General features: G+C 37.1%; 1 protein-coding gene across 2 annotated transcripts in view; it reads left to right on the top strand.

The window, feature by feature from the left end:
• OLA1 (Obg like ATPase 1) overlaps window positions 1-24,556 on the top strand; it is a 103,086-nt gene that overhangs the window by 28,129 nt on the left and 50,401 nt on the right. For both annotated transcript variants that reach the window (XM_054208033.1, XM_054208035.1), the window contains one exon: window positions 21,732-21,907. In XM_054208033.1, coding sequence (XP_054064008.1) covers window positions 21,732-21,907 — 176 coding nt within the window. The remainder of the gene's footprint in view (window positions 1-21,731; window positions 21,908-24,556) is intronic.

The raw sequence follows: 24,556 nt of genomic DNA, 5'->3' as shown, positions 1-24,556 counted from the left end.
ATAATTACTGATTTTTATATTAAATTGCATTATTTTTGTAGGGAATACATGACAACTGTGTAATTCTGTGGTAATTTGCATGCAGGAGTTACTGGCTCTACTGAATCTGCAATAAAATCTCTGTGCCTGCATATTAGTCCTGGAGCATTAAAGGCTGCCTTTAGCAGTCCCCCCTCCTCCTTGGGCCAGAAGAACTGAGACAGGAGTGTATAAGCTCAGCTTTCCTGTTCTTTCACATAATGTTCATCTAGTAACTTGTCCTTCTGAGGAATACTGCAAATGAGGGACCCCTTGCCCTAGCAGCTCCAATTTTTTCTCAGACCTCCTTCCCTTCATGCTGATGGTGAAGTGAAATAAATTCAACTCTGCTCATGTGTTCCAACCATTTTGTCTGGCCCTGCTGGAGCGAGGAGTCTGTTTGTACTGGTTACAACTGGCACAAAAATTACTTGATTAATTAAGCTTGATACTGAATTTCTTAAAACCAGGTATCACGATGTTGGCAGGTTTCTTGTTTTACTAGTTAAAGCTTTTACAAGGGAAGAGGAAAAAATATGCAATGGTATTTCAAGGTAATTCCCCAATCCACAAATAAAAATAAAGTTAAAAGTAACTTACAGTCGAATAACAATTACAACACTGTTCCAACAGTAATCCTGTAATGATGGAATATGAAAAGGATATAAACACAAGCTAAAGACGATGCATAACAGTATTGAAAAATGCATCTGTACTCATATAGTCTTTTTTCCTGTGCAGTGACTTTGATAAGAATATGGTTATTTTAATGCTTGCATTTCCCAGTTATGTTTAAACTGATAAACTGTTAACAACAATGACTTTACCAAGATGATATTTTTCGTTTTCCAATACCATTCTAAGCAGGTAACTGGTAAATTACTGATTCTTGCTCTCATCCTTTCACATGTTTTCCTGTTGTTGTTTTTCTTTTGTTGTGTATGTAAGCAAGTAGGAAGAGATGTGACTTTTTAAAGTACTTCTATATCCTTTCCAAGGGCACAATTCTTTTATTTAGTCATACTGTGTTTTGATTTTGAATTGCAGCTAAGTTCTGCTCATTGTGAATAAAGATGGCTTGGTCTGAACCTAAACTAATCAGTGTGTATTTATAAAAAACAAAAATAAACACCCTCCCCTCTCCTGTATTGATTACATTTGCAGACTGACATTAACATGTCTGTGCCACATAGAATGAATAATTTAGTGTATGAGTTAATTGATCATTTACAAATACACATTCTTGTGTGGAAAGACAGAGGATGGTTTTTTTGTAGTCAATTCGTCCCATACTGAAATAAAATAACATTGATATGCTTGTTTAAATTAATTTTTTTCCCCTTGGTATGTCTTCACTGTGAGTAGTTTTGAGCATTAATGGATGCAGTGGCATTCTCTGAGTAAATAATTGGGGAGTTCTGTTATGTGCATGTATTTTCCTTTATGCAGAAGGCGTTACAGTGTCACTGGTGGACTTGCTGTAGCCGTTGGTAGAACTGGAGAGTGCGGCGTGAATATGCCTAGCAGAGCGAAGGTACTGCCACTCAAATTGGCTACTCAGCTTTTCAGGTGTCTTGCTCACTAAACCTCATCAAGGTTTCAGTTACTAACAGAAGAAGAAAACATCCAGAATTATTTAATAATTTTTAATGAAGCGCTATACTTTTTTTTTTGAGTGTTAGATATTAGTGAGTTTGCATTTTGGTCCTGTGTGGTCAGTGTAATGTTGTCATGCTAAGATATTTTGACTACCTCATTTGAGCATTGTTGTTCAATAATATGATGGATTAGACACTTCAAAAGGTAAATACGTCGTAATTCTGATCTTCCTAATTGGCTGCTGCTTCAGAAAAATATTTCACAGCTTTTCCTAGTCTTGCTGTAGATGGGAATGTACAGCTTGCTGTTTAATGAGCTAAGGGAACCCATTAAGTTCAGGAGCACAGTGTATACCAGAGGGGTCTGGATATGTAACCTGTGGTTCTCATACTTGTGCCGCACAGGTGTGTCTGTATCCCCGATAGCAAGAGTGATTAGCTTATGCCATACAAACCTGTTCTTGTCTGCCCTGCGCTTGGTCCTTGCTATCGCAGGCTGCACAGCTTACTCAAAGCTTACTCGCTTTCTGCTCCGTTGTCATGTGTCAGGAGCATGTCAGGCCATATTCGGAGAGGGAGCGTGGGATTCCCAGGAAAGGTGATGCTGGGAGCCCACAGGGGTGGCAGGCACTATCTACCTGGAAGGTGCGTTTGGGCTGCTGAGCCGCCTGCATACCAGCAGGTTGTTGGGGACCACCATTGTTTCCAGCTTGTGTGTCTCAGCCACACAAGGAGCCCTTCCTTCTTCGTGTCCCTTCATCTGGTTCTCATAAGCAACATCCAAATTCCCTCCCTGCTGGAGAGAAATGCTGCCTTTGTCAGCTAAAAACCTCAAGTTACGCTTTTCTCTCTTGTCTTTCTGTTTATGGAATATTTTTCCTTTGCAGAATTCCTCTGCACGTGGTAGTAGTTGCTGGTTTGGGGTTTTTTTTTGCCTTCCTACTTTTTGTTTTCTTGCTATGTAACAGCATGGTGACGTTGGTTAACAGAATTTTGTACGTCAGCGGTGCTATTTACTAGAATGTTGTTAATTTATTGTACTAGAGTAGGGAAAATATGAGAAACGATAACTTGTTTGCAGTCTTAGAGAGCTAAAAGTTTCTTGATTAGAAAGATATCTTTGGGACCACTGCAGCTATAGGAAAATTGTTTTAAATTGAAATGTTAAACGTGGTGGAATTTGGTAGGTTAAGCCTCAGTTTAACACAAAGAAACTTAAAATCTCACCCGTAAGACCAATGTGAAATTACTTTTTTCTTTTCCCTTGTGTTTTAAACTTTGCCTTGGAGAGCGAGTAGCTGTTCTTTGTTTCAGAACAAGCATAATTATGCGGAAGTGCATTATTTTTGTATTATACAAGCACTGCATAGAAATATTTCCACATAACCAGAATGAAATATTCAGCATGTTTAAGAAGAAAGAGCCATGTGGAAATCTTTGGTAAGGGAAAAGATTACTCGCATGATGCAGTTTGAATGCATAAATTAGTCTCATATGTATGGAATGCCACCAGTTTTAATATGTTGGAGTGAGTATATGGGTAAGCTGGGCTTGCGGATGGCAGCGTGGGGGAGGAAGGCAGATGGAGCCGCATCCGAGAGCAAGGCGGTATCTTCCCGTGGAATGCAAACAGGCTCTAAAGGCCTCTCTCAGGAGGAGGGGATATTGTAATATTATCAGCAACGTTGTGTTGAAAATCAGTAACTGAAAGCACATTGTAAAGAAACAGATGATTTTAATGACTCGGAGAACATTTTTAAGGTTAGTAATCAGCAAACCACAAAGAAAATTATCTTGTGATCAGAGTTCTGATTTTTCACCAAGATCAAGACCCTAGTCAAAGGTAATCCATCTTCTCTTCACTTACCATGTTTTTTCTTAGCTATGCTGCCTACCAATTTATTTAAATAAAAAGATTTTATGTATATATGTACTATTAAATAAATGATGGAACAGAAACTTAACAGCTTTATAGCTTTTTGGAAGTTCCTCTCCTGCAACAACATCTTGTAAAACTTCAGAAGATTATTTTGTACAAACAAATTGTTTGAAAAATCAGCATTGAGTAAACACTGGCTCGCTAATAGTAAAATGTGTCCTGTTTTCATACCATTGCCGCAGCTATGCTTTCTTCAAAATTTTTTTTTGCAGCAGAAAAGTCTCTTGTTGATTTGTGGTGTGTTTCTAACATTTTTGAAGTTTCTGCGTGATATTTTCCTAAGCTCTGAACATCAGGGTTTTACTGCCAAATGAAAGCGAAAGAGTCTTAGATGGGTTACATTTTCTTTCTGTGTTATGTGATATGGAATTTTTTTTTTATCCCTAATACAGTTTAGGTTAGAACATTTCATTATGTAAAAAGGTGTGTCTAGTCCTCTTTGTCAGGGTTGTTACAAAAAGGGAAAAATTGAGCAGTGAATTGTACCTTCATAACAAACTGGTTTGAAGTTGTGAAGTTACTGAAAAATAGGATATAGCTCTTAAGAGATCTTTCTTTCTGTCAGATTCTTCTCTTTCAACTAACAGGTGCTGTGCAGTTTGTGAGGACAGTTCTTCTGGCCTGTGGCTTGCTCCTGACAGTCCTCTTTGCCACAGGCAAATGGCGAGCAGGCTGCAAGTTGTGTGAAACTTCATGAAGTGATGGTGGTGCTTGACTTGCTGTTCTGGGGAGCCATCTATAGCAGCAGCATTAGAGGTGTCTGTGGAAATGCTTCAATACTGTATATGCCTTTTTCCTGTCTTTTGAAATTTGGTTTGGTTTTTCTTTTTGTCATCTATCTTTCATCTAATGTGAAAAAGTGTTAAGTATTGTGGCTCAGCATCTACTGAGAGTCTACTAGTTTTAGAAACCCTAAAATAATTCCATATATTTTTATAAAAATGATAGCCTCTTCAGGATAGACAAGGTCCAAGACAAATGCTACATGATGGCTTTTTGGGGAAAAAAATAGCAAGGAACCTTGCTACGATAATTGGATGAAGATTTTTTTATATATAGATTTAAGTGCTGATGACAAGGACTTTCTTCAGGGACTTCAAAAATTGCCAGAAGCATGATGGCCACTATGGTCCTTTTCTTCTGGAGAGTTTCTTTGAAAGCCAGAGTGTTTTGAGATGGAGAGGATCTTCATTCTGTCTAAGAATGATTTTTAGGCTTATTTTATCAGGAAAATAAGACCAATGTCAAACTACGCCTTGAATAAAAGATGTTGCATGCTGGAAATAGCAACTGAGATTGTCTTTTTCAGGTTCCTTTCTGACTGCCCGTGAGTTTGACAGTTTATGCAGTTTATATCACAACCTGTTAAAAAAGTTGTGGTAGTGGTGATGTTTAAAAAGGCAGTGGTCAAGTGGAGGATGACAACATTAATATTGATTGCTTTTCATTCTGAACTATTTGGATTTCAAATACTTTTTTTAAAACAGAGGTAATGTTTTAAGATACATGTTTCCTCATGCAAAAAGGCGATTTCTGGTGGCTCGCCTGACTCCTTTTGCTGCATGATACAAATGTTCATACTGACATTCGTATGTAGACAACTGTGGATATTTACTTTGAGAATTTGAGCATACCTTTATATATGCACTTCTTTTGGATTTCAAAATTAAAAAATGCCTGCAAAGATGTACATACTATTGCCAGCTTACGGTGACTAGGAAACTAAGGTAGTACCCCTGAGACAGGCAGTCACAGAATCACAGAATGGCAGGGGCTGGAAGGGACCTCTGGAGATCATCTAGTCCAACCCCCTGCCAGAGCAGGGTCACCCAGAGCAGGTTGCACAGGAACGCCTCTGGGTGGGTTTGGAATGTCTCCAGAGACAATGTCTCCAGTCTGCTCACCATTTGGTGGTGGCCACATGTTTTGGCTTGTGCACTGTCCTGTGCCTATATGTGAGCATGAAATTAATTGTGGTTGTGTGCCAGACTTTGTGGAAGGCTGATGTTGTTTATTGCTAACAACAACTAATTTGCAGCTGTAATCCTTGTGTTTGCCCATCCTCATAATGATGATACTGTGGGGAAAGCTAACACACCTTCATATGCGCTGTTTGGAAAGCTTAGCAAAGAATGTAAGCGATACAAAATAATTCTTGATGTTGAAAAATTATGTTAAATAATAAACAAAAATAATTAGAGATAAGCATATATAGAAGCTGGTGCATAATGGTGGGATACAAAAAGTGGGGGAAAAAAAATATCAGAAGATATTTTCATATGAAAGTGTTGGTCTCCAAAGAAACTACTTGCTAGGGCTAGCAAGCATTTTTAGGTGTTAACGCAGAGAAATATGAAATATAAAATATGATGTAATAAATAGAAGTTGGGTTTGAAAATAGCATGTAAAGGTAAAATATTGCCACTGTTTTAAAGTGGTAATTTAATTGCAAAATGTAAAACAATTATCTAACGAATTATGCTGCTGCAATGACGTTGCAAACCAGTGCATTTAAAAGAACACAGCGGCTGCCTTGGCAGCCATCCCCTAACTCCAGCCCAGGGTGCCATCATCACAGCTCCAGTTGTTCTTCGCTGCTTGTCCCTAGCTGCAGTTCAGGTGCTGTGGTGATGGTAAAATACATCTTATTGCCATGAAAATAGCGAAACTGTATTATTTGTTTAACTCTGTGTGAATAAGGATAATACAGAGGTTGGGTGTGTTTGCAAATGCTGAGCCGTCCTGAGGGATGCAACAATTTGTATTCATGGTGCTTCCCCTCCATGGACCATGCGGTGAAAGGTTAGTCCCTAAACCACTCACCTAACTGTGCATCACTTGCATTGACATTTTTAATTCATAAAGTACTGTAATTTCAAATTCCTAAGTTGAAGTTTTTAATGTTTTAAACACAAAGGTTTATAACAAACTGTTCCTTATGCCATGGTACTTTATAACATCTTTGTCTTGTCTTTTTCTATCATTAAGAAGAGTGTTTCTGTAATGTTAATTAGCTAGTAAGTGCTGTTTTCAGTGTGCTTTAATTACCGTATGTTGCTTGATTATATGTTATGAAATAAACTTAAGGTTATTCTAGATTGTTAAACGGTGAGATAATATATAACTACTGTGCTTAAGATGAGGTTTTTCAGATATGGTGGTGGGGTTATTGGCAGGAGGAAAAGCTAAAAATGCAGTTTCATTCTTAGTATAGGAAGACAATTTTAAGAATTGCCTCCTCGATTTTTAAAATTACTATTTACGAGAAATATCTCGTAAAATACCATGAAAATACTTTGAATCATAACTGTGCATAATCACAGAATAGATTGTAAAGATGTAGCTCTCAGATGATTTGCGTCTGTGTTACTAATAGGCATCCTTTGCTGACAGTCTAATTGTACAATGCAAGATACTTATCATTTACTATCACTTTAGACTTTTTAAAAAAAGCTCCTGTTCAAATTACATTTAGTAATAGCTACATTGCTAGTAGATAAATTACATGTATGTAGTTCTGTCTGGGCATGTGGGTATTGCTGCAATGACAATTGTACTTTTTAATTAGCAAAATGTTTAAATAACTTGGTGCTTGCGGGCAGTTCTATGTTCAATTTCAGATAGAACAAAGCTAAATAAAAGGTTGTAGTTAATGGTAATGTTGTGTTTGGTCAACAGACAAAAAAGCAAGCTAAGCTTTATAGATGAGTTAACTTCTGATAACAGATATGTTTGATTACCTTCCATATTAAAAAAAAAAAAAAAGAGTTGGAAAAAAAATTTTGAGCAGAATTTTTGAGTATTGTAGAATGTATTCCGTGACTTCTGTGTCTCCTTTAGGAAGATATTTGCATTAGTTTTTATATTAGCTATTGACGTAACTGATCTAACACTGGAAACCACTAAGAATTTTAATATTGTTCATGTATAATTGCCTTCATCCCTGGTCTTTGCAGGAGATGGTGCTTTAAATACTCAAGAGGTTTTTTCCATGGTGTTTCTTTCTCAGATTGCTAGAATAAAATCTGCATTTGTTTCAGTCAATTGTACATAGAAATAAACAGTTGACATTTTCAGTTGATGCATAACTTTTTCATTTGCTTTACTGTATCTTAAATTCTAGCTTCATCCCTAGTTAAATTTTGTGGTTGTGTTCACATACCTCCCCTCAGATCTTCGAGGAGTTCAGTGTAAGCAGCTGTATAGCTCTGATCATGAGCTAACTTTGCAAATGGTGCAAAATATATGAAGATAAATACTGTATTGTGGCAGTTTATTCCCCCCAAAGATTTTTGTCGTCATTTCTTTTACAGAAGTATTTTCAAAATGACTTCGCAAAAAATACTGACTCTCAATAAACCTCCAGTCAATAGGCCATTGTATTCAAGATTTTTTAGTTTTGTTTTTTTTTTTTTTTTAATAAGTTTCTCCTCTTAATCTTTGAAGTAGAGTAAGAGTATGGCTCAACAATGTTCACAGGAGGGTAAGGTCACCTGGGGGGTTGGTTAGTTGTTTTTTTCCCTGTAGCCTAATAAAATGTGGCATTTTAAATGCTGTAGAGGGGGTCTCAGTTGTGGCTGCTCTCACAGTTAAATAACTGCTTAGAGACACTGGAGACACAATTTTTCATTCAAAGAAAATAAAACAATTAAGTGTTCCTGCCTCTACAAATGTTAGAAAACATAACATAACCTGTTAATTTCCCTTATTTCACTATTCATAGTGGACACTGGGGCTTTCCTGCAGATGGGTCTTTCTGTTTTTTCTTTTAAGTTTGATACATTTTACAGCAGTTGTTAGTTGAAGTATCAAAGTCTCACTGTCAAGTTACCAAATGGTAATATTTTTTTCTTTTTATTTGTACTGAACTTACTGCTGATCCTGTTAAAGTTGCAAGTTTCTGAATTCTTTAGTCACCAGATAACTTGTGTTTATGTAGTAAATGATTATTCTTTACCGTGTTTTGATGCTTCGTACTTTGAAGAAAACGTAGTAACAAGAATAAAGTATTTTTAGAGTTAACCTTACAGAGTTGTTTGGGGTGGGGAAGAGTATTTTTTTGTTGGGTTTTTTTTTTTTGAGGAGTAGGAATTTAATGAACCACCATTATTAATATAGTAGTGTATAACTGAGATTTTAAAACATTTCCATTTTACTTGTATTTAACATTGCTAAAAATATGAATGAATCAACCTGGACTTCAGGTGAAAAGGTTTTCAAATTTAAAGCTTTTGTGCCCCTGGTGGGATTATTTCGGTGGTTGACTGAAACATTTAAGAGAAGGAAAACGTTTCTTTAACTCTAAACAGAGGGAATTGAGTTGGGAATTTGGAACAGAGGGAAAAAAACTTTAAACCCCTCTCTGATTATGATTGTCATGAAACTGAGCTTTGCTTCGAGATTTTTACCAATGCTATGTTTTCGTAATTTAATTGGTATTTATTTTCTCAGACGTAACCGATTTGGATTTCTTAGAAGATGCTTGTAACAAACTGGATCCATCAATAAATAACTCATTTACAGCATTATTGTACTCAATCGTGAGAAGTTTAATTGCAGTTTGCTTCCATCATTTTTCTTGACAGCTGGTGAAAATAATGTGGTAGAATTGGATTTATACCGACTTTTAGGAAGCAGATATTTGTTCAAAAGCAGTCGGGGAGTGCAAAGATCCATGCCAATATTCAGAATTCATATTTCCCTTGAATGGAAGGTTGTGATAAAATGGTACATGGTGTGTTTTCATTGCCTGTTGAAAGACTTTCATGCAGTTAAAATAAGCATTTTGATGGTGGTTGAATTAAGAGTTTTTGTCAGTCTCTTCTCATCATGGATGATTAGACTAAAACGTCTGCTTGTCTTGACTTGAGATCACCACAGCTTCAGATAACATGCTTTGTGATTGAAGGTCGAAATATTTTGAATTCTAATAGGCTGCCAGATGAATTGCTTGAAATAGACTGTAAAATTTCAAGGCTTCCTTTTCCATCTGCTGTGAAAAGAACCATTGGGAATGGTTGAGCTTGATGATCATAGAATTACGGGATGGTGATTCTAAAACCCTCAAAGGGAAGTTGCTATGGAGATCTAGTTCCAAACTGTGAAATGATTCACCTCTGAAAGGCTTCAGGGTCTGAGAAGCTGAACACATCATTGTTCAGGTGGTCATTGGTTAGGAAATTGCTGGTGCCTGTGTAATCAGCACTCCTGTGGTAGTTAACGATCTAAAAAGGTTTGTTCTGAATGATGTGGGACAACAGCAATGTGCATAAGATGGCTTCTCTCAATCATAGTTTGCTCAGCCTGGTGCTTGTAAAAATACAGTGAGCTAAATGGCAGAGAAACGAACTGCTTCACTGAGGAAGTCTTTTTAAAACAAAATTCTTTTCTGTGATGGATTTGACATCTAAAGTGAAAGGAGAAGAACTGTTTCAGCTTAAAAAGCTGTGGTTAGATGTTGCAAAAGTACTGCATTTATATATTTATTTTGCAAGGAGCAGAACAGCAGGGCTGCATATTTGTGTTTGCTCGCAGGCTAAAGGAGTAGAACTGTTGGAAATGAAGATTTCTACCCAGTCACACCTCAGGAACATAATGAAGTAGCCTCGATATGCTCATATCGCTGCCTGCCCCCCTCCTCCATCCCCCCACCCCCCCCAATTTTAAGGCCTGCCAGACGCTGTGCTTTGACAATCATGGAAAAACCCCACCCTGTATATCTAGGATTCAAGTGAATCAAAGCATATGTTTTCTTTCTTAGTTTCTAACTTAGTTGTATGTTTTCAGAATAGTGAAATGGGAAGAAATAGAAACTGTTTGGATACATGCACAAAGCAATGCATTTTGTCAACTATTACTAAAATTTGCCAGCAGATTCTTAAATTACTTGGAAACTCGAACGTACACAGAAGTATTTAATGTGCTTTTTCAAGGAAGGCAGAATGTATTTGCTTAGTGTACAAAGAGCTATTGACTATAACTGTCCGTACCTAATTCAACATAAAACATTTGTTTGACCATATGAGATTCAAATAGAGTTGTTTGTGTTATTATTTCTTGCAAAGGTGTTCAGTATCACCCTTGTCACATGTTCCATTAATGGAATTTAGTAAAGAAGACGCCACTGGCTACTAGATGGTGCCAGATAGTTACAGAACACAACTGATATGTTCCAGGATGTAGTTGTCATCGAAGTAAAATGTTACTAGAAAGAAAAGCAAATCCCTGAGTGCTAGGGATTCCTTCACTGAAATAATGTACAAAATGGCGAGTTCTTTATTTTCCATTTAACTGTTTGGCCAATCTATAGCAAGTAATATGCTTAGTTTTCTGTTGGGATGCTGTTTTAAGTCTTATAAGGAAGAGGAAGGGACTAACATCCAAAGTAAATTATTAGTATTGAATTTTTTCTGGTTAACTGTTACGTTAAGATTTGAACATTGAACAGGAAATACTGCAAACCCTCTTTATCACGTCTAGCATCTCAAATAAGATGTGAATTATATATTACCTTTTGTTTTCAGTATTTCAGGTGCTATTCTAAGAAGTTCTTTTGGTATTTCTTGTGATTCCAAGCCTGTACCATTATGTGAGATTCTAAGAACTGTGAAGTCATCTTTAGTTTGTTGAAAAGTAATCATTGCACGTGAAAAATCATGTATGAAGAATAAACTGTCTCTTAACCAGCTAACGATTTAATTTTTATTAACAGGATTTCTATTAATAGAAACCAGATAGGCAGCATTCATAAAATTTGAATTGATTTGCAAAGGATATATCTGGATGAACTTTATTTCTACATTTGCATTAAATTTATGTATCACGTTATGAATACGGGCCAGAATGTTTAGAGGGAAGGTTGTATGATGAGGCACATTTTTATAAGGTAAATTTACTGAGAGGCTTTTTGCTTTTGTTTTTTAATATATTTTATTAACTTAGCAACGCAGCACTTCATTGCAAACTTAGGTAGGCCAAATACATACATAACGACACTTATCAAACAATTTTTGATTGTTTTAAGTCTTCGTCAACTCTCATTTTTGTCATAGGTTGGCTAGTCTTTCCTCAGGTGTGCTTACTCCTCCTCACCTTCATTGTGCAACAAAATAGATCCTCAAAGGAGAAACATTCAGATGTGGAGAATAAGGTTCTTTGTTAACAAGTGATGAACTGAGTTTACAACTCCCTTCTAAAAAACTCAGTTACTCTTTCTGTAAACAATGATCTGTAAACATAACATTTTTTTTTCCACTCTGCCAAATTTCACAGTCCATTTTTAATAGCATTTTTACAAGGCACTGCAAGAAGTCTTGACAGTTTTGTAGTGCTCTTGTTTTATCGCAGCAATGATATAATTTTAAGTTTCAGAATATTTGGGAGCTGCTTAGATAACTAACCTCTTGAAGCTGAAAATTGTCATTACTGAGTTTTGTCTCAGTATTTATATAGCTTAAGACGTTGCTTTAAGTGTTGTTTTTTTTTTTTTAAGAGAAGTTGCCTCATTGAAACAATTTTACACCCTTTATTGTGGGTTCTGGAAGGGTTGTAATTTTGCGTTCTGTGCCGAACTGTACTGTTCATTATTTTACAGAGACTAATAACCTTCCAAGGTGTTGAAGAATGCAGAACAGAGAGCCAAGGTGGGGTCAGCAGGGTTTAATGGCTTGGACGTTGCTGCAGCATGAGGCATCCACAGTGGTTCAGTAGGAGTACAGTGGTGGTAACCACTATGCAGTGCTATGCCAGCCCCAGTAAAAACCTCAGGGCTCAAGTGGTTTTCTTGATATTTCTGCATCTTTGGTGTAGTCAATCTGCGACCCAGATTAAGTTGTCCTTGAATAAGTAAAATGTTTCCTGTATATGTGGTCGTTCAAGGCCAGATAGAACTGCCCTGAGGGTTTCTGCTGGTGGCTGCTAGTTGCTATTCATGTGTAAATGTATTGTCTTAAAAACACGGTTATTGTTAGCAATTATATTTTCTTATGGTGACTCTCAGAGATTCCCACTAAGACTGACACCATAAAACTTGGCACTGAGTATTCCTAAAGAGAAGACTGTGATGACTGACCTTCAGAAAGAAGGGGTAAAATGCACCATGGAGATGGTGATGGTGGAAGCAATATGAATACATAGTTATACATGCAGGCATATTCCTGCTTTCCAAATGGTTTTTGCTTAGGAACCATATTTTTGTACAACGCCATCAGGTTGCAAATACATGAGTTGCAGTCTACTTTTGAGTAGGAACATGGTCTTCTGTGAACAGTCTGGGTATGTGGTACACAGAGGCACATTAAAAGTTATCCGCTGACGTTTGTGGCCAGACCTTCCTGCATGCACTATCCTTTACGCAGGCGGCGCTGCCCTGGGGGGTGATGGTGCAGAAACTCTCCCTTCTTCCTGTTTGCTTCTCTTTTCATGACTTCAACAAAGGAAGGCTTTCAGTCATTAGAACAGAAAGTAATATAAAGCAGAGCGTGGCTGAGCTCAGGTTGACAGGAGCACTTGTCTCTGAAGCAAAGTTTGCATTCTTCAGCCTTTTTGGCTTTTGGACATTTTGCAGTGGTCCAGGCTAGGTTCCAAATGCCTCTTCTTGTTCCAATTAACATAGTTGTATTTTGGAAAAAGCTGAACAGAGAGGCCAGTTTTTCCTAGGGAATTCTTATTTTAAAGAATTTATGTGGTATGTCAGCCATCTCAAGAAGTTTTACATTGAGTGCTGCCCTTCCTAGTGTCTTCTGATAGCGAGTCCAGCAAATTACTGTGCGCTGTGATCCTGGATAAAGTGTGGTGCAAGAAGAGCGACTGAGGAATTTGTCCCAAGTGCTATTTGGTGGGCACTGCAGTGATACGTCAACTATATGATCAAGGACAGTCAGAGTGAGCCCTCTGCAAATGGAGGCATGAAGGGCTCAGATTTATTTCTTCAGCTGTCAAATAATGTCCTTTACCCTGTGTGACCAACTTGATAGCAAATCTCAGCAGGTAGAAGGTTTTGCCTGCGGAGTGTTGACTACATCCCAGTGGTGCTAGGATGAAAGAGCAATGGCAAGTAAACACATTTTACATCTGAAATAAATCACTAATATTTGTCAGACAGACTCATGGGTAAGGGCTCTGGAACAGGATTTTACAGATAAGCTCATTGGAGCGACTGCCTTGGTAACAACTTTTCTCTGTTAAAACTGCTTCCACCAGGAACAGAATCATGGTTTCTTCTGCCAACTTACGTGTCCTGCAGTGAATTGCTTTCCCTCGGTGTTTCCTGAGGAGGTTATAATTCTCGTCTCTGACCTTGTGCAGTACTCACTTGATGAGTACTTTTATGCAAATGTAAATTCTTTGTATGCTCAAGAAGTTGATACTACAGTCATTTAAAATCCGGTATTGCTGCTGCATGCTCTCATTGTGTGTCTGCTGGTGCAGAAATAGACTTGCCCTTTTTTTGTCAAATACTCCCAATAGATTTGATATTGAAAGGCCTGCCATTCAGCCGCTGTTTCAGACTTTTGGGGAGGGGTGCTTGATTTACGCTCTCTTGACTGATGCCGTATTAGGGCTCAGCAGGGTAAATGTAGCAGTTTATCTTTTATATAGGTAAGTAGTGAATTTGAGTCCTAATACGGCACCAGTCAAGAGAGCCCAAGGCAGCTGCTTTTACCATCCTGTGTCTCTACAGCCATATGGTACGCGTAAACTGTAATGTTGTGTTCACATTAATGCTGCAACTAATATTCTGAACTGTTTTTCTGTTGCTAAAAATCAGCTAAACTTGAGAATAAAAACAAGTGTTTTTAATGGGAATTAAAACCTTTTCTTATATTTCTACGATGCAGGTAAAACAAAATAATTATTGCCACAGTGACTGCTTGCATTTTAAATAAATTTATACATATTATTTAAAAAAAAATCTAGTTAACTTTAAAATATGTAAGTTTTCTTGTCATTTAGGGTTCTGTGAAGCTGATCATCAAGAGGGTTGCAAATCATTGGCGGTTTCTATTTTCAGAGTTCCACATCCCAGAGTAATTTGCTTTAATTTCACCCAATTTAACCTATACTTCACACCATCACCATTCAGCTTTAATAGCTATGTTCTATGCATAAGAAAAGCAGATAAATGTCCACAATTAGACTGCGAGTGATTACAACTAGTTAGGGCTTTATGAAGACAAAACTTAAAGGGCTGTAGCACAAAACAAAGCCACAAAAGATGTCTGAAAAAATTCTTTCTTCAGAAGTCAAGGTTTACTACAGCATTTTATTTAATGTTTTTTGTACTTGATTTTGCTTATGTTGAAGATGTAGGCAGGTGCACCTTCTTCAACTGAAAATTACTCTGCTTAAAGAATATTAGGTTTGTGTTACAGGTGATTAATTTCACTTGAAATTAGCTTGCAAGGGAAAACATGCTAAACCTACTTTATTTGTTGTTTTTTTTGTTAACACATGCTACGTTTAAGAAGCTGTAAAATGTTGACTCTGACAGTATTCTTTTGCCCTTCTAATCGCGAGTATGCGTAGTAAACTGTACGTTCATCAAAGTTTAATACATTCTGTAATGTTAAATGTACTTGTACCTCAGTCAGAAATAGCAGTATCTTTTACCATTTGAATCTTTATAATACTGATGATAGCATGTCAAACCAGTCTAAGTACAGATATTATTTATAATTTAATGTTTTTCTGACACTTGTAGTTGTGTTTCTTTTGATAGCTCAAAGAAATACCATGCTTCTAGCCCCCTCCCCAAGTTACCCTATTTTATTTCTTTTTGTTCTCTCCCCCGTTCCCACCCTAGTAAGTGGCCAGATAGATACTATTGCTCATTTATTTCAGGGCTTATAACAGGGTATGTATGTGTATTGTGATGTGCCATATCAGTCTGTGACGAGCAGCTCTTTTCGATAATAGTTGTTGAATATATGCTGGAGAGGAAGTGCAAGTATCAATTATTCTGTAGGTCTGGGTTTTGGTGGTGTTATTAAACATTTTCTTCTAGCTTATTGACAAAAAAGGCTGGTCATTACCCTAAATACCGATGGGAGTTTCGGCTTGTGATGCAGTTCAGATTCTGATCAAATTGTAAATATCCCTCTTAATTACAGCATAACATATACCAAAGCATTTGCTTACCTTTTGTAAATGAGACGCTGAAATGCTGTTATGTAGAGCCCAAATATTTTGTTCCGTTTTACTTTAGGGATAAGGATAATTAAAGAAATGATATATCAAAAATAAATTAATCTTGAAGATATTAATTAATTTCCATAATTGCAATTAGGATCGGAATAAGATAAATCTAATAGTATTATTTTGATCTGGTTTTTAGCGTCTTGGTGGCAGCTTGGAGCAGCTAGAAACAATAAAGTTTAGGCTATAGGCAGCTTCGTTTTTGTGTCAAACTAGTTTTATATGCTATATCATAAAACTTTCAGTCCAATCAGCAACTACATTTAAATACTGCAAATTGTGGCAGCAAAACAATAATTCTGCTGATTAGCCCCTTTCCATTTCTTGTAAGTGAACTGTTTATGCTGTTGAGTACCTTTTGAAAAAAGAAAAAGCCAAAACAGCCTTGATTAGTCAAGGAGTAATTGGATGACTTGATTTTAGCGAGAGAATGAATTGGTTGATGATAGCCTGTAACTAAGTGTAGTGGTTCTGTTCAGATGAATACATAACATACAGTCATCAGATCTTGACAGGTATAACATAAGCAATGCAAAAATCTCTGGAGGCTGAGAGGTAAATTTTGTTAAAGAATTTTGAAGCTGATTCTTGAAAGAAATGGAAAGAAACGTGCATGCCATTAGATGATACCGTTTAAAATGTGGCATTTGTTATTGCTGTGCCATATACATATTTATCTGCTATTACTTTTGCATGTGAGATAAAGATGTAGTCTGTGTGTCCTGGCTGCCATCGAGACCCGACAAACAGACAGTTCCTGTTCTTCCTCAGGGAAAAACCAGAGTCAGGTCTCACATCTTCTCCAGCCAGTCGTTCTGTTTTCTGGATCTTTTTTATCTAGTGTCACTTGAAAGCAAAGTCCAGAAACAGCTATCACCATGTTACTTCTTTATTGCCGCTTTTAAAATATTTTTGGGCCCACTACGCTTGCACCCAAACAGCCCAGATAAATTGCTCTGTCAAAGGTAAATCCTTCCCTGAACTGAAGAATCCTTTAGGTTTGGGCCCAGTGGCAACAGAAGAGGGAGCTGGATGTGGCAGTGATCATTTCCAGGCTCTTAATTTCTAGCAACGTCAGGTTAAGTCATTACTTTTGGTGCTGTTAGACGGCAAAATGAATTCTGCTGCTGTGTTATGCTTTACTATTTTCCTATCTAAATACTTGCCTTGTTTTAACAGCATATCTGCATGCTGCTAAAACATTATGGGAATTCATCACAGTGAATTTGTTTACTTACAGTAAGCTTGATCTTTCTAACTCTGTAGTCCTTGTTCTTTTACACTAAAGGACGGGGCAGGGGTGTATCTTTCAAGCTAGAGTGCAAATCCATCAGTGTTTTCTGGGAGATTATTTGAAAAAAGGCTGGAAAGAGGTGGATTCCGTTCGACTTTTTTTTGACCAACTTCTGATAAAAATGTACTTTACCTATGGTGAGATACACAAGACACCAGAGAAGTTGTAATCAGTTTTTTAAATAATGAAATTACCGATCAGGGTTTCCCAGTTGACCATCCTGTACTGCTGTATGCTTAGCTTAGTTGTTGATGCACAGATACTTCTTTTCTTCCTTGCCTGGATGCCCTGTTAGTATGATCTCGGGGAGCCTTTCCACCCTCATTTTTCCTACCAAGCTCTCTCAAGTTAGTAATCAAAATAAGACTACCAGATCTCCTTTTCTCCCTCTCCCCTTTATTTTTACTCACTGATTCTGTTGTAATCAATGATCAGTATCAGCCAAGCCAATATCAGCATTTCTTTCTCAATATTTATTTTTCGTTTGCCTTCTTCAGAGAGCTACATGCCCATAAACTAATTGGTACTATTTTTCTGTGTGATACCCAAGATAGTCTTACCTGTTCCTTCAGAAAACTGAAATTCTCATGTGTTTCTTGACATCTTGCATCTCAAGACCTACCTCCCATTCTCCCTCTTCTTCCAATTCAGAGTATTTTAGTGGGTCCTTTTTATTTTCAACAGGCTGCTTTTCTACATACTGCTCTATCAACTACTTATAGTACGGCTTACTCCAGGTTCATGGCCTGTGTCCACCTTGTGCATCTTGTTCATCGTACGGGTGTTGCACTATCTTTAATTGTACAGTGATGTCATTCTTAGTCCCCTATTTGTTATATTTTAAAATAGAGCGTTTGAACTTTCTCGTTTGCTGCTGTGTATGCTGGAGGGAAGGAGGGGTTATCCTATCATCTTCCCTAACAAAAGAGAGTTAAAGGCTTTGCTTGACAGAGGAATTTCACTCACTAATAAAGCAAAGGCAGAGAGACATATTAATAACGAGCAATATACTGTTAACAATCTACACCAGGTAACATTTATAGATTAATATTATAGTTCCTATTTTCATCTTTTTAAGTTGCAAATAAGGTACATATTTTCTGGCGTGTCCTATTTCTTGAATCAGTTTTACAACTCCATTTTTTCCTCCTCTTTTCCATTTTTATATAGACTGATTTTTTTAAACCAGGGTCTGGGTAAAACATCATTCTAATAGTTTAACTTTGTTAATTTCTCACAGTTGTACTTTTTCCAAGAGATCTCATCTGTTGCATAGAGCCTAATTCCTAAGGTTACCACCAGTTCTTACTTGCTAAGTCGGCATTTACTCTGCAGACCAGAACTGAATTCCCAGCAATGCTCAATGTGATTTGTGGTACACCTTCGTTACACAGCAGGCTTGAGGCTGGCATAACGGAGTGCCCAAGGTACATACCATATAGATACTGAGACAAAGTTATAACTAAGGCGCTCTCATCATAGCAGTGTCTCTCTCCCTTTTCCTTTCCTTCCTCCTTGATTATCCCACTGTCTCGCTTCTGGCTGGGCTGTCAGTCAGAGGCTGATCTGCTTTAGGTTGATGACTGAAGTCTGTATTGACAAACCCTGAGTAAGAGATTCACGAATAAAGCTCAATGCCTGTTGCTTATCAAGAAGAGTCTCTCAGTTTATGCCAAAATCTGGACATTATTGCTAGTTTGATCTTTTGTGTATACAAAATCTTATACCTACTATTTCCTTATGGACTGTGGCTGTCTCGGTGGGAAGAAGTTTAAATTTCTGTCCTCTGAGTGTTCCTGATAACTTAAGGAAAAGAAAAATAATTTGTCATAATTAATTTAATGGATTTCCTCTATATTTAGAGGGGAATTTTACGACCTGTGTCAGCACACCTGTTGATAGGTTTTCTCCTTTCCAAGTTAGGAAAACACACTTTTCCTCTGAATGTAGAATTGAAAAATTTAAGCTGCAAATCCAACCTTTTAAAGGAATGTGCAACTAGTGTTCATTTCTTCCATGAGAAGAGTCAAGCAACCTAGTGCGGAGGAGAGAAGGCAAAATTGTTGCCTTGAATGGGAAATCATCAGCTCAGTAGAGGGGGCTCCTTACCTGACCGAGCCACTGCCTGCTGCCAGACGTGGTGGGTTTTTTGTCATCGATGGGCTGCAGGATGGCAGCTGACATAGGCATGGGGACGCCAGATGGGAGGAGGAGGCTTGAGGAAACTCTGGCAGAACGTTGAAGTGTCCATGGGTTAAAGCGTTTCGTGGACTGAGAAGACAGCAAAGGTGAAATGTATATATTCAGTTTTATAAGGGTGGAATTACACTAAATTAATTGCTTTTGAATGAATAAAGAACTGGACTTTTTTGTGAAAAGGAATGGGAAGATATGAAGAAATGAATATAATTGCTGGAGAAACATTTTACTGTTGTCGAAAAAAATGGAAAAATATAACATATATAAGCTGTGTTTTATTATTACTAACTAATTCACCTTTCACTTGCTTTTTCAGAAAAAAATGATTCTTCCTTAAGACCAAAACAAGATGTTTACTTTACTCTTTATTTTTATGTTCTGAATGCAAGATCTTTGTGGTCATGGAGCTTTTCTCCTGGCTTTACCACTGGGATTTTTTTGTTTGTTTGTTTTTTAAACCCATGGACACCAAATTCAGAAGGAAGATGTAAATGACTTGAGAATTTATTATTTAGATGGTAATGGACACTTTTTTTCTTGATACAAGGAAGAAAGTTAAACTTACTTTTTTTTAGTGGCGTAAATATTACTCATCTGTTGAGAAGGCTGGGCAGGTAGACTTTTCCTTGATCTGTATCGTGACGTGTTCCTACTTCTTTTCCTCCTATTTTATTGAGTATTTTCCTTGTAAATCCGAACAGAGCTGTTAAATTATGTTTTCTAGTATTTGTTCATCTGAACAGCCCATGTCCCATTGAATCAGGTGTGCAGATATGGGTTTATGAAAGGCAAAGTCCACAGCATCTCTTCCTTAATTGCCTGGCATTGGTACAGGTTAGTGCAGTGAGTTTCCATTTGAGAGCGCAGCCTGTTCTCCCATCATGGCCAGCACCAGAGTTGGATCTTTTGCCGAGGTGATTTTCCTTGTACCAAGGGAGCTCACTGATGATCTTTGAGAGAGACAGCTGATGAGAGAGGAGGGGACTTCTGGTAACCACTGTTTTAAAGACTTTTCATAAGTTTATGTGAAAATTATTTTGACGTTTGACTGTCAACAGCATTTTATACCTGTGTACCATGTATTTTGATGTAAAATCTTTATTGCTAAACCCACTGTTTTCAGTAAGTTAAAAGAAAAGATGAAGTTTAAGATGCGCGTGACAACAAAGAACCCCAACTGTCTGTATATCATTTAAGGAATTGTTTGTAGTTTACCCTGTTTCTTATCTTATATTTAGTACAAAAATGCCTTAGGGTTTTCTCCTGTGTTTAAAAAAAAAAAAAGTTGATTCTCATTTTGGTAATATTAAAATAAAATTATTTTTGTGGTTGATTTCTCAGGCATATCTTTAATGTTACAGGATAGACATGCAAGTACTCTGAAAATTGATCCAGGCATAAGTAATAAACTATTTGTAATTGTTATTATTTCTACTTTTAAAATATGTATTGATTTTTTTTTTGGGGGTGGTGGGTTTTTTTTGTGTGTGATGCTGCTTATCTGATAATTTAAATCCTAGTTGAATTATGTTGCCAGATTGTCTTCAGAAGGGCATGAAGTCAGCACACATGCTTCAGTAATATCTGGTTGTTTTACCCTTATGTTTCCAGTTGGCAATTTGAAATTATGGCTTCAACTGCACTTTAAATATGTGATAATAGCATGTGTTTCTAATAAGGGCCAGCACCATTTTGTTCAGATAGTGTGAATGGTTGTCACTCATATATGACAAATGCACCTTCATCTGCTTCTTTGATGGCCCCCTAAAAACCATACCCTCAAATCAGGCCGATGAAATTAGCTGCTGTGTAAATTGTGTGTCTGAGTGGTTCATTATCTAATCACCGTCAGAACCACAGTGATAAAGTAGATTGAAACAGGGACGAGGTCTGCCAGATGATTTCAGGCCTTTTTTTTCTAAGCCCTGTTTCCCTTGGAAACACTAAGAGTTGTTCAGAACTTCAGAATTCTTTGTCTAGAACTTCTTTTTTTCTTAATGCATAAAATTGGTCAGCCAGTGAGGGCTGCCAGGGTGATTTGTAAGGTTTTCTTTCTATGAATCTTTTAGTCATTACTGCTTGTATTAAAATGTACTGCTATGTTCAATTTAGCTACTATGTTTGCTACTGCTAGGTTAGATACTGTTGAATACAGTGGTACCTATTTTCAGGAAAAGTGCTCTAGCTTATTCCTATTTAGAAGAAACTCTTAAAGAAAGATGTGTTAAGTGCTCTCCCGAAATGTCAAAAGTGCTATGCTTTGCATGTATCTGTACAGAGCTTTGGATTCTGGAGTAGATACGTAAATTAACAGACTAAAACAGTATGACATAAAATATTGCAGGTCAATCTCATATACGGGAAGTATGACAGACCTACTGACTTCACTCTTTCATCTCAAACTCTTGTGACTCTTAATAGTATGTTGTAAATATATATTTCTTGTCTTTTTAGTTTAATATGTAATTTAAGCGTTCTTTTGTTTTAGGAGCATTTGAAGATGATGATATCACTCATGTTGAAGGAAGTGTCGATCCTGTTCGTGACATTGAAATAATCCATGAGGAACTTAGACTTAAAGATGAGGAGCTGATCATGCAGAGTATAGACAAGCTTGAAAAAGTAGCTGTCAGAGGAGGAGACAAGAAATTAAAACCTGAATATGTAAGTATAAGTATATGACCTATAAAAGTAGGTCATTGAGTATTCTCTGTATTGAATTGAAATTTTTGTATTGTTGGGTTTTGTTACTGATCTCCCGCATGTATAATACGGAACACTACTGCTGTTTCTGTGTGTATTTTAAAGTAATTATTGTTATGAGTTGAAAAATTATTAGAATGAATTATTTGCTGTGTTGACAGGGGAATATTTCAGTGATGAAGCTAATCGTAATTTTTTTAATTTAAATTATTTTCTTACTGACACAGCTTTATATGAGAATTGCCGGTGTTTCGTCAAACTTACATCCCTGTTTAGCTGTAATTCAAAGTACAGTAGTCACTTCTGAATTATTATTGCTGTTAAGTTCTAGTCTGGTATTGATACTAGTATTTCTGTAGCCACCAAGTGAGTATATTTTTTTTGATGTGCTTGCAATTTATGTCTTTTAGTGCATGTTAAATAAAGGATGCTAGCTGAAATTAAATTTAGAATGTTGTTGTGGAAAGCTGCTTAAATGAGCTCAATTATCACAGGGTAGTAGTGGTGTTTCTTTGTAAATTAGAAACGTACAATAATTATCAAAGTATATTTTTGTAAATGATTATTTTACTGCCACTTGACTTTTGAGCCTGCTACACTTTGCCAGTAGTCTAGTTATTAATTTTTCTTTATTTCATTAATCTTCTATAAATATTTCAGATGGTATATAAAGTGCATTCTCTAATTATTACAGCAGTGTGGAAATAGACTATTTATGCTTAACAATTAAGTAGTATAAAATACTGTTTACTCCTATGGCTTTTTAGATAGCAAGTAGTAAGAAAAACATTGTCGTACCAGTGCCAGTGTTCTAGTTTATCAGCATTGAAGTTCAATGAAATCTGCTGGCCCTATCTAGTCTTTGGAAGTGAATAAGAACTGAAAGTAAACATCCCTCTCCAAAATGTTCATTTTCTTGATGCAGTGTTAAAAAACACTTCTTTGGTAGCTTCTCTTGGTGAAGAGCTAGTTTTCATCTGGCTTGAAAAGTATTTCATTCCCTGATTGTTCTAAGCCAGAAAAAAAATAGCTATTGTTGGATGATTTGAAGGCTTTCACTTAAGCCCAGAGAGAGAGGAGCAGATATGCTTCTTTTAAGGTCTTATCTGACGTGTGTCAACCCAGCCTTGGGTACTCATGGGCAGTGATTTTTATCTTTTACAACAGGTTGCACCTGCTTAGAGGAACAGTGCAGCTTATGCCTACAGTTTCAAATAGCGTCCACAGTCTTTCACCTTTTAAATCATGTTAAAGAAACAGGCAAGCAAAAATCCTGTCCATGGCGAATTCAAAGTTCAGCCTAAGGCTAAATTTTACATGGTATGAGATGATGAAAATGAGGAGCGTTGTGATGCCCCAGTCTTGAACTCTTCTCACTTACTTTCTTGTGTGGCTGTCTTTGGAAACAGCTTTGCTGGGCTCCTCATGATGGAGATGTTCTTGTGCAGTTTTTGAGTCTCTGGATGCTTTGAGGCTTAGCTAAGGAGTAAATTACTGAACAGAAAGTTGGTTCTGTTCTGCCTCAAACCAGGACACATACTCTGTGTTCTTCCTGTGCTAAGAAAGAAATCAGCACTTTTTTGTGATTGCAAAGAGACATAACAAAAGTGTATTTTAAATAAAATCCTTAATAGTCATCATGTCACTGTAGTGGGTTGTAGGTGCAGCTACTGTTGTTTGACAGAGCTGCTCTTACTCACTTTATAACTGCAGGAAGTTGGTATGTGTTTGAAAACATCAGATTATTCTCAAATCAAGGGAGACAGTAAATAAACTCAAATCTAGAAATTTAAATTAATTAAAGAAAACTTTGCAGTCTGCATTATTAATTTGTCTTTACCTAGCTTCAGTTTCTCGTCCTCCTCTTTGCCTCTTCCTTCAATCTCCTAGCTATTACTTCATCTGTGGTTCACCTGTCAAAATGACTTTGTCATCTTGTGTTTTTAACTTACACTTCCTGTCATTCCTTGAGGTTTTTTTATCCTTTCTTTATGAAGACACACACAGAAAACACCAGGTTCTTGGTGTCGCTCCACCAGTTCTGTTCTCGGTAACAGCTGTCAACGCTTGACTAGTCTCAGCTGAGTTTGTCAACAGCAATAGAGGTTTCAAAGGCATTAAATTCCTTTGTTTCATGGAAAGGGGTGGCTGAACAGAGTGGAGAGGCACAAATTAATGCTTCCCTTGAGACAAAGGCTGCATGTAGGAGCTACAGTCACTAGGGAATCTCCTCGGGGAAGTGCTGTGGGGCATCACGTCTTTGAGTCCTGCCGATCTTGCATCTTCTTGTTTGTCTTCCTTTGTGACTTGTATGCTTGAATTGTAAGGTAGACCGTAGACCTTAGTAAAAAGGACTTTTTTTAATGGTAAAAGGCCTATGAAAGCTCTGCCTGGTTACTTTTCCTGGTAAATCAATCCTTAAGCCCAGTTACACAGCTTCTACAAATAGGCTTAAGTAGTTCTAAGATTGTAACAGCAGTTCTTGAGTTTTGCCAGCCACCAGTTGGATTTATTTAGATGTTCGGCCCCTGGGTTGTGAGGCACTGCGGTACACTTTGCTTTGCCTTTTTTCCTTTAATGCTTTGTGTTGCAGAGAAGGGCTGGGCTTAC

Source organism: Rissa tridactyla, chromosome 7, assembly GCF_028500815.1.
Source record: "Rissa tridactyla isolate bRisTri1 chromosome 7, bRisTri1.patW.cur.20221130, whole genome shotgun sequence".
Classification (NCBI taxonomy): Eukaryota; Metazoa; Chordata; class Aves; order Charadriiformes; family Laridae; genus Rissa; species Rissa tridactyla.
Note: the sequence above shows the minus strand (reverse complement) of the source record. Positions and strands in the feature narration are given on the sequence as shown.